The 11,889-nt window shown below is 35.0% G+C and overlaps 1 protein-coding gene across 1 annotated transcript; it reads right to left on the bottom strand.

Moving 5' to 3' along the window:
* Positions 1-10,698: 10,698 nt before the first annotated feature.
* Positions 10,699-11,286, bottom strand: LOC139859670 (uncharacterized). The gene has a single exon (XM_071848451.1). It carries the CDS (start codon positions 11,284-11,286, stop codon positions 10,699-10,701), a length of 588 nt encoding a protein of 195 aa, XP_071704552.1.
* Between the last annotated feature and the right edge of the window lie 603 nt (positions 11,287-11,889).

Raw genomic sequence — 11,889 nt, 5'->3', positions numbered from 1 at the left:
GAATTGACGACTTATTTGATCAACTACAAGGCTCGTCGGTTTATTCAAAAATCGATTTACGTTCTGGATATCATCAAATGCGAGTAAAGGAGGATGATATTCCAAAAACTGCTTTTAGGACGCGTTATGGTCATTACGAGTTTATGGTTATGCCGTTTGGATTGACTAACGCACCAGCTGTGTTCATGGACCTTATGAACCAAGTGTGTGGGCTATATCTTGACAAGTTTGTCATTGTTTTCATCGATGACATACTTATTTACTCAAAGAATCATCAAGAGCACGAAGAACATTTGAGAAAAGTGCTAGAAGTATTGAGGAAAGAAAAACTGTACACTAAGTTTTCAAAGTGTGCATTTTGGTTGGAAGAAGTTCAATTCCTCGGTCACATAGTGAACAAAGAAGGTATCCAGGTGGACCCGGCAAAGATCGAAACCGTTGAAAAGTGGAAAACCCCAAAAACTCCGAAGCATATACGTCAATTTTTAGGATTGGCTGGTTACTACAGAAGATTCCTCCAAGATTTCTCCAAAATAGCAAAACCCTTGACTGCATTAACGCATAAAGGGAAGAAATTTGAATGGAAGGATGAACAAGAGAAGGCGTTTCAGTTATTGAAGAAAAAGCTAACTACGGCACCTATATTGTCATTGCCTGAAGGGAATGATAATTTTGTGATTTATTGTGACGCATCAAATCAAGGTCTCGGTTTGTGTATTAATGCAACGAATGAAGGTGATTGCTTATACGTCTAGACAATTGAAGATTCAAGAGCAAAATTATACAACTCACGATTTGGAATTGGGTGCTGTTGTTTTTGTATTAAAGACTTAGAGGCATTATTTATATGAATCAAAAGTATTATATATACCGACCACAAAAGTCTCCAACATATATTTAATCAGAAGCAACTGAATATGAGACAACGCAGGTGGATTGAACTGGTGAATGATTATGATTCTGAGATTCGATACCACCCGGGGAAGGCGAATGTGGTAGCCGATGCTTTGAGTAGAAAGGACAGAGAACCTATACGTGTAAAAGCTATGAATATAATTATTCGTACTAACCTTACTACTCAAATAAAGGAGGCGCAACAGGGGGTTGTAAAAGAAGGAAAGTTGAAGAATGAGATACCCAAAGGATCAGAGAAACATCTTAATATTCTGGAAGACAGAACCCGATATAGGGCTGATAGAATTTGGGTACCAAGGTTTGGAGATGTGAGAGAAATGGTACTTAAAGAAGCACATAAAACCAGATATTCAATACATTCTGGAGCGGGGAAGATGTATAAAGATCTCAAGAAATACTTTTGGTGTCCGGGTATGAAAGCCGATATTGTTAAATATGTAGGAGAATGTTTGACGTGTTCTAAGGTCAAAGCTGAATATCAGAAACCATCAGGTCTACTACAACAACCTGAAATCCCGGAATGAAAATGGGAAAACATTACCATGGATTTCATTACTAAATTGCCAAGGACTGCAAGTGGTTATGATACTATTTGGGTAATAGTTGATCGTCTCACCAAGTCAGCACACTTCCTGCCAATGAGAGAAGATGACAAAATAGAGAAGTTGGCGCGATTGTATTTGAAGGAGGTTGTCTCCAGACATGGAATACCCGTCTCTATTATCTCTGATAGGGATGGTAGATTTGTTTCAAGGTTCTGGCAGACGTTGCAACAAGCATTGGGGACTCGTCTAGACATGAGTACTGCCTATCATCCACAAACTGATGGGCAGAGCGAAAGGACGATACAAATGCTTGAAGACATGCTACGAGCATGTGTTATTGATTTCAGAAACAGTTGGGATCGACACCTACCGTTAGCAGAATTTTCCTACAACAACAGTTATCATTCTAGTATTGAGATGGCGCCGTTTAAGGCACTTTATGGTAGAAAGTGCAGGTCTCCGATTTGTTGGAATGAAGTGGGGGATAGACAGATTACGGGTCCGGAGATAATATAAGAAACTACCGAGAAAATCATCCAAATTCAACAACGATTGAAAACCGCCCAGAGTCGACAAAAGAGCTACGCGGACAGTAAAAGAAAAGATATATAGTTTGAAATTGGAGAAATGGTTATGCTTAAGGTTTCACCTTGAAAAGGCGTTGTTCGATTTGGTAAACGGGGGAAACTAAATCCAAGGTACATTGGACCATTCAAGATTATAGATCGTGTCGGACCAGTAGCTTACCAACTGGAGCTACCTCAACAACTCGTGGCTGTACATAACACTTTCCACGTCTCAAATTTGAAGAAATGTTTTGCTAAAGAAGATCTCACTATTCCGTTGGACGAAATCCAAATCAATGAAAAACTTCAATTCATTGAAGAACCCGTCGAAATAATGGATCGTGAGATTAAGAGACTTAAGCAAAACAAGATACCGATTGTTAAGGTTCGATGGAATGCTCGTAGAGGACCCGAGTTCACCTGGGAGCATGAAGATCAGATGAAGAAGAAATACCCGCATCTATTTCCAGAAGATTCGTCAACACCTTCAACAGCTTAAAATTTCGGGACGAAATTTATTTAACGGGTAGGTACTGTATTGACCCGAACTTTTCCATGTTTATATATATTAATTAAGATTGATATTTACATCACTAAATGTTTCCAACGTGTTAAGCAATCAAACTTGTTAAGACTTGATTAAATGAAATAAGTTTCATATAGACAATTGATCACCCAAGTTGACCGGCGATTCACGAACGTTACAAAATTGTAAAAACTACATGTTGTGGTATATATAGACATATATATATGATTGACATGAGATTATGATGAGTAAGTATCTCACTAAGTATATTAACAATGTGTGATATACATAAGAAATGAGATTACTAAGTTAAGAAACTCGAAATGATATATATAACGATTATCGTTATGATATTGTCTACTAAATATATATGTATCATATTAAGATATTGATACACTATATTTAACATGATAAAATGATAATTAAATATATCATTAAGTTTGTTAACAATGAACTACATATGTAAAAACAAGACTACTAACTCAAGAATTACGAAACGAGACTTATATGTACCGATTATCGTTGTAACGATTATCGTTGTAACGATTATCGTTGTAACGATATTTTAATGTATATATCATATTAATAGATATTCATACATCATAATATCATGATAATATAATAATTTAACATCTCATTTGATATAATAAACATTGGGTTAACAACATTAATTGAGATCGTTAACTTAAAGGTTTCAAAACAACACTTACATGTAACGACTAACGAAGACTTAACGACTCCATTAGAATGTATATACATGTTGTGTTTTGATATGTATTCTTACACTTTTTAAAGACTTCAAGACACATATCAAAGTACTTCTACTTAACAAAAATGCTTACAATTACATCCTCGTTCAGTTTCATCAACAATTCTACTCGTATGCACCCGTATTCGTACTCGTACAATACACAGCTTTTAGATGTATGTACTATTGGTATATACACTCCAATGATAAGCTATTAGTAGCCCATTTAAGTCACCTAACACATGTGGGAACCATCATTTGGCAACTAGCATGAAATATCTCATAAAATTACAAAAATATTAGTAATCATTCATGACTTATTTACATGAAAACAAAATTACATATCCTTTATATCTAATCCATATACCAACGACCAAAAACACCTACAAACACTTTCATTCTTCAATTTTCTTCATCTAATTGATCTCTCTCAAGTTCCATCTTCAATTTCTAAGTGTTCTTCATAAATTCCATAAGTATAGTTTCATAAAAAATCAAGAATACTTCCAAGTTTGCAAGTCTACTTCCAAGCTTTCTAATCCATTCCAAGTAATCATATAAGATCAAGGAACCTTTATTATTTACAGTAGGTTATCTTTCTAATTCAAGGTAATATTCGTATTCAAACTTTGATTCAATTTCTACAACTATAACAATCTTATTTCGAGTGAAAATCTTACTTGAACTGTTTTCGTGTCATGATTCTGCTTCAAGAACTTTCAAGCCATTCAAGGATCCTTTGAAGCTAGATCCATTTTTCTCATTTCCAGTAGTTTTATCCAGAAAACTTGAGGTAGTAATGATGTTCATAACATCATTCGATTCATACATATAAAGCTATCTTATTCAAAGGTTTAAACTTGTAATCACTAGAACATAGTTTAGTTAATTCTAAACTTGTTTGCAAACAAAAGTTAATCCTTCTAACTTGACTTTTAAAATCAACTAAACACATGTTCTATATCTATATGATATGCTAACTTAATGATTTAAAACCAGGAAACACGATGAACACCATAAAATCGGATATACGGCGTCGTAGTGAAACCGGGGGCTGTTTTGGTTTGGATAATTAAAAATTATGATAAAATTTGATTTAAAAGTTGTTCTTCTGGGAAAATGATTTTTCATATGAACATGAAACTATATCCAAAAATCTTGGTTAAACTCAAAGTGAAAGTATGTTTTTCAAAATGGTCATCAAGATGTCGTTCTTTCGACGGAAATGACTACCTCTTTAGTAATTGACATGTAACTTAAATTTCCAACTATAAACCTATACTTTTTCTGTTTGTATTCCTAAATTAGAGTTCAATATGAAACCATAGCAATTTGATTCACTCAAAACGGATTTAAAATGAAGAAGTTATGGGTAAAACAAGATTGGATATTTTTGATCTTTTTAGCTACGGGAAATGTTTAATAAATCTATACAAATCATATCCTAGCTAACTTATATTGTATTATACATGTATTCTAATATATTATGTAATCTTGGGATACCATAGACACGTATGCAAATGTTTTGACATATCATATCGACCCATGTATATATATTATTTGGAACAACCATAGACACTCTATATGCAGTAATGTTGAAGTTAGCTATACAGGGTTGAGGTTGATTCCAAAAATATATATACTTTGAGTTGTGATTTAGCATGAGACGTGTATACACTGGGTCGTGGATTGATTCAAGATAATATATATCGATTTATTTCTGTACATCTAACTGTGGACAACTAGTTGTAGGTTACTAACGAGGACAGCTGACTTAATACACTCAAATCTTTAAAATATAATAAAAATGGTTGTAATTATATTTTGATCATACTTTGATATATATGTACATATTTGTATAGGTTCGTGAATCGATCCGTGGCCAAGTCTTATTTCCGAGGAAGGAAATATCTGTGAAAGTGAGTTATAGTCCCACTTTTAAAATCTAATATTTTTGGGATGAGAATACATGCAGGTTTTATAAATGATTTACAAAATAGACACAAGTACGTGAAACTACATTCTATGGTTGAATTATCGAAATCGAATATGCCCCTTTTTATTAAGTCTGGTAATCTAAGAATTAGGAAACAGACACCCTAATTGACGCGAATCCTAAAGATAGATCTATTGGGCCTAACAAACCCCATCCAAAGTACTGGATGCTTTAGTACTTCGAAATTTATATCATATCCGAAGGGTGTCCCGGAATGATGGGGATATTCTTATATATGCATCTTGTTAATGTCGGTTACTAGGTGTTCACCATATAAATGATTTTTATCTCTATGTATGGGATGTGTATTGAAATATGAAATCTTGTGGTCTATTGTTACGATTTGATATATATATAGGTTAAACCTATAACTCACCAATATTTTTGTTGACGTTTAAAGCATGTTTATTCTCAGGTGAATACTAAGAGCTTCCGCTGTTGCATACTAAAATAAGGACAAGATTTGGAGTCCATGTTTGTATGATATTGTGTAAAAACTGCATTCAAGAAAAATATGTCGATGTAATATATTTCTATTGTAAATCATTATGTAATGGTCGTGTGTAAACAGTATATTTTAGATTATCATTATTTGATAATCTACGTAATGTTTTTAAAACCTTTATTGATAAAATAAAGGTTATGGTCGTTTTAAAAATGAATGCAGTCTTTGAAAAATGTCTCATATAGAAGTCAAAACCTCGCAACGAAATCAATTAATATGGAACATTTATAATCAATATGAACGGGACATTTCACCTTATAGGAAGGTTGACCTGAACCAAACGTTTAATGAAAATTTGTCTAGGTCAAAATGGAAGAACAATAGACTTTTCAAGAATCGTTCAGCCTCTCCTATTAAGAAACGTGCTTCTACCCCAACTTTTAGAACTTCACACCTCCTACCTTTGACTCGAAAATTGTTTATTGTAAACAGTCGCCATCTAAGCATTAGGTTCGGAAAGCTAAGTCTGTTGGAGGTGGTAGTTCAAGTGGTGATGATGTGATTACGACATCGTCGGGATCCACAGGAAAATGGGTGGATCTGCAGGTTATTGGTGTCGACGGGAAACCCACAGCCATTCGGGCTTGGGTTCCCACTTTGAACTAATGTTGTTTTTGAGCTTGTGCAGGTCGCCATATTTGTTTAACCTTGCTGATAGTACCTGGATTATCATCAATGGGACGGTCATGCACATATCTTCCCAAGAAAGAATGGCTTTCATATCTTCAGTATGCAACCCAAAATGAAACGTATGTTGTTGGCATCTACACAATTCAGTGTAGAATGCGTTGAGTAACGTAATTTGGTGTCAAAAATCAGTCTGATATCGTCCCAGAAACAAAACGTCAAATGAGTAACCAACTCTTTTTATGTTTTCTTTATTGTATTTGTTTACATTTGCATGTTACGTAGTTTAAATTTCTGCATTGCATTTTATTTTCTAATTGCATAAAATCCAAAAAGCTAAAAAGATTTTCGGTTTTAGTATTTTAGGGGGAGAAAATGGCAACATCCCAAAATACAAAAAAAAAATGATAAAATGAAAAAAAATAGAAAATAAAAAATGAGTTGCTTGATCCACATGTTAGGGAGATGACTGTAATACTGAACTTGCATGTTTATCGTTTGGCGCGTATAGTAAGTAGTATAGATTAAATCAGTGATTATTCATATCAAGTATTATTAAGCCTTATGACTCAATCATAAAATGAGATGATCACACTCATAATCATGTAAATATCTTGATGAGAAAATCATGAAAAGATTTACATTGGTTGAATGGTAGTCACCTAATTATCGTGTGTGCATATTCTACAAATAATTGTTCAGGAAATCAATAGAAGGTGAGGGTATTCCCTGTTGAGATTTATACTGGACATATTTGGCGATGAATATCCCCAAGCAATAATCAAAATCTGCTCTACCATTGACTCTGACGACTAATTGGGATATTCAATTGATCAATACAAGGTGAGGATATTTTGTAAAGATATTGTATATCAAATTCTATCAGCTCGTAATGCTTGAATCCAAATATAGAGAGGTTAGCTTACATAGAGGTAAATATATTTCGAAAATAATGTTTAAAAGTATATCCGACCATCACGGGCCGTCCTTGTCTTTAAGGGAGAACACCTATGAATGATTTGAGCATTCAAAGTAATTATGAAGTCAACGAGTATCTGCATAAAGTTCAAGTCAAGTTTCAACAAGATGAAAACAATATTCAAATGTTCAAAGATGAAGAATTCAAGTCAAAATCAATCAAGAAGAAAGATAATGAGGAGAGTTCCCATAATTAAGGAAGATATGTGCTCAAATCTCAAATCATTCATAGTGTGCCGCTCTCGGGTGGCTTGGATTGTTGATCCAGGGGTTCACATTGAACTGCCGAGCATCCTTATGCCTGTGATATAAGATATTCCCATTAAGACAGGAAGCTATAAATATATTTACAGATATGTAATCTAAGTTATGCTATCACAGATGAAAAGCATGAGGCTTATAGCGTTTGTGTATACATATCTCAGAATATTCAAAATACTATGAGATCTATCCGAGCCATCTAAATTAAAGGTATAGGTTGAGGTAGAAGCTCATGGCTGACATGAATATTCAAAATACTGTGATAACCACTTCCTGTTCAATTAAATCGAAAGTATGTGCTAGTGATAACGGACAGTATCTGGATTTTAGTGCTCATTTGACTACCTGATACATCGTGCGATCTCAAATGAGGACTGATTCTACGATCTAATCTAACATAGCAATATGTTAAAGTAATTAATCAACGTGATCATCAAAATGTCTACGAGGAAAGAATATGAAAGCTTAATGTGACTTGATATCTATAATCAGAGTTGTAATCTGTAGGTACTTAATCTTAAGAATTGAACAATGATGAATTAGTAGTATAGTTTAGTATTGATTCCATGTTAAGATCAACATCTCGCAAAAATATGTGATTTTATTTGTTAAATTGCATGTTAGTATTTTAGTGTAATTGCATCTGCTTTTCATACATGCATTCATACTATGAAAAATTCAAAATTATTTTTAGTGTCTTTTAGCATAAATTTTAGAAAATCCTAAAGACATTTTTTGTCTTATTTATTTTTTGGTTACTCATGTGATTTCAAATTGACGTATCAGACTGAAGCTGAGTTTGTGAAAGGCGTAAAATATTTTTGATGATTGAAATTCAATGTGTTTGTCTGAATGTTTGTGAAAATTGATGAGTCAAAATGGTTAAACCAGTGTGTGTTTGAACTGAATGTTTGATCTGACCAACATTTTGTCAAGGTTGATATACGTACGAGCCATGTTAACTGTAAGAAGAAGTTAAAGTTGGAGCTTCTGGAGTTCTGATGAACATGAAAGAATGGTGTACGTGAAAGAAAGGAATAAAGCTGCTTAATTGATCGTCTCGACTGTTATAATGTTCATGTTGTAAAGAAATGAGAGATCAATTATGTCTAACGTGCTCATATCTATATATGTCATTGTTCCTTTTGATGTTACATGTGCAGGATATGAAGCTTTAGAAAGACATAGAAGTTAATGTGGGGTAATCAGATTTCGTCTGATTATTTATGGGCCAAATAAAGTCAAATCTTAAATTCCGCTGGGATTATCACCAAAAAACCCATTTTTTTTACCTTTCTTGCGTGAGAGCCCAAAAAAATTGTCAATTTGCCCTCGCAAGGAGCAAGGTGCCTTGCTCCCTTGCGCCTTGCGTCCTTGCGACCTTGGTTTCACATGGGAGCAAGGAGCAAGGCACCTTGCTCCTTGCTCCCAGGTGGAAGCAAGGACGCAAGGTGCATCTTACTCCCTTGCTTCCACCTGGGAGCAAGGACGCAAGGTGCCTCTTGCTTCCAGGTGGAAGCAAGGGAGCAAAATGCACCTTGCGTCCTTGCTCCCAGGTGGAAGCAAGGGAGCAAGAGGCACCTTGTGTCCTTGCTCCCAGGTGGAAGCAAGGGAGCAAGATGCACCTTGCTCTCAGGTGGAAGCAAGGGAGCAAGAGGCACCTTGCGTCCTTGCTCCCAGGTGGAAGCAAGGGAGCAAGATGCACCTTGCTCTCAGGTGGAAGCAAGGGAGCAAGAGGCACCTTGCGTCCTTGCTCCCAGGTGGAAGCAAGGGAGCAAGAGGCACCTTGCTCCTTGCTCCCATGTGAAACCAAGGTCGCAAGGACGCAAGGACGCAAGGACGCAAGGCGCAAGGGAGCAAGACACCTTGCTCCTTGCGAGGGAAAATTGGCAATTTTTTAATTTTTTGGGCTCTCACGCAAGAAAGGTAAAAAAAATGGGCTTTTTGGTGATAATTTCCCAATTCCGCTGCTTCTAAGAATATTTGAAGAGATTGAAGAACCTGAAGTCACAACAGTCATAAGTTAGGTTTAATCTGATGACTGGTAAGTTTTGAAGATTGTTGAGTATAACTCTTCGGATATCTAAAGAGATTTTACTCAAAGGTTCAACAAGTTATATTTCATGGTAATTGTATCGACTTGCGATTATCAATGGAATATGACAAGGATAAAGATGAAGAGAGAAGACATGTGCAAGTTAAGGAAGTTTATTGGTGCATAAGGGTAAGTCTCGTGAAACTGAATGTAATGCCACATCCGAGGGGGAGTATGATGATCCTCAAGAGAGTTTGTTGGTGTACAAATCCGAGTAAAGAAGGAATGTTGATCGAACTAGGTCCTAGGGGAGTATGTTGGTGCATAAAAGGCCCGAGTTCGGATCAACCAAACAAGTTGGGCCCGTCGATCGACTGTCGGCCCAATCGAGTATATAAGGGAGATTATGTAGTCATTTGTGGCTAATCACCCTATTAGATTCCATGCGTGTTTCTCTCTACCAAATCAGATCCGAAAAACCCACAAGACGAATTAACGACTCTACGCTTCGATCTAATCAATCATTCTTGATTGGTTCGACTAAATCGACACCCGAACGTCACGAATTCGTTAGAACATCGATCCGAAGATCCGAATAGCTCCAACAGTTAACGGCATGGAGATGAGAATCTTTAAATTGTCGTCGAGGAAGCATCTACATCGGTGATAATGATTTAGGGAATTAGAATTAAGGGAGGATTTGTTAGTTGTTAATTCAATATCCTAAATCATGAACTTTAGGACCAACTTGATTACACCTCACAGTTAGAGTTTAGAATGGTCTTGTGACTCAAAGCAGAAGAAAAATTCATTTCTCAAAAATCTCAAAATTAATATTATAAATTTGTGCGTGATCTTTACGACCATATCAAATCCATCATGTCAGGAGTGAGGAACCAAGAAAAGAAATAGAAAACACATGAGTCAAACTAATTACTAAACAATACACTCCATCAAGTTCCTATATATTTTTTTTAATGTACATGCTTATACTCTCTAGAAAGCATCTAATGCAGCTCCTATTACAAAAAACTCACTATCTACACATGTACTGTTACAACAATCGCCATAGCAGCAACCACAACTATCTTCCAATTTACTTGTCTTCTTCCTTACAACAGAACCTACACTGTGAGGGACTTCAATCTTCATAGCTATACGAACACAAGGCGCTTTCACATCTTTTTTCTTCGATTTCATCGTCACCCATTTCTCAATTTCCATGTTTTTCGACTCCAAAACATCACTCCAAGAAACATCGGCTCTTCCAATAAGTCGTGACCCTCCCAACAAGTTAGTGACCGTACTATTGCTCCTCGAACGAATCTCTAAAACAATCTTTTTATTAGTGATCATATCTATGGATTTGTTATTCCCTACACAATCCAAAGAAAACGCTTCGTTCCAAGAAAGTTTTCCATTTTTAGAGATTTCTCGACTGTCAAAACGTACCCTTTTGTTCTGTCCGGCGTAAAGATAGCATCTAACAAACAAGTACTCGTTGGAGCTTGTAACTTGTATGTTTTTAGCACTCATAATCTTCAATTCACAATGAAATGACAATAGATTTTTTAGAGCATCCATTTGTGTATGTTTGGAATGTGTTTTTGTTTGAGTTGTTTGGTGATTAAGTAGATTATTGTGGTATTTATAGAAGGGAGTAATTAAATCAGAATCTAATATAAAAAGTCCATAAAATCAACGGACCCCAACAAGTGTATTTGTTATTGATTGTCTACTACACACTTGATAATAGTTAATACACTTGTGAATAATTTTTAGATTCTTTTCTTATTGTTTAATAGAGTGTCAATAAAGATAAAGGTACAAGGTTTCAATAATATAATATAATATTACAAGGTTTCAATAATGATAAAGGTTAGATCACAAAGAGATCTTGTATTCATATATTATATCACAATGAATCATTAGTTGTATGTCAATTAAGTCTTCTCAAAAAGAGAGATATATTCATATTCATATATTTATATTTAATAAGACTATATTTGTTATGAAGACAGGTTGATTTTATAATCTCCTGCATTCTTAGTGTGCCATGATAGTTTAACACAGATATGTACAATAATTTTGATTACGGTTGTGAGATTGGAATGATATAATTTAAAAGGGTTAAAGTCATAAATAGGCCATATACTTTCATTTTTGTTTCAATCTAGACTATATACC

This window comes from Rutidosis leptorrhynchoides, chromosome 7, assembly GCF_046630445.1.
Source record: "Rutidosis leptorrhynchoides isolate AG116_Rl617_1_P2 chromosome 7, CSIRO_AGI_Rlap_v1, whole genome shotgun sequence".
Classification (NCBI taxonomy): domain Eukaryota; kingdom Viridiplantae; phylum Streptophyta; class Magnoliopsida; order Asterales; family Asteraceae; genus Rutidosis; species Rutidosis leptorrhynchoides.
Note: the sequence above shows the minus strand (reverse complement) of the source record. Positions and strands in the feature narration are given on the sequence as shown.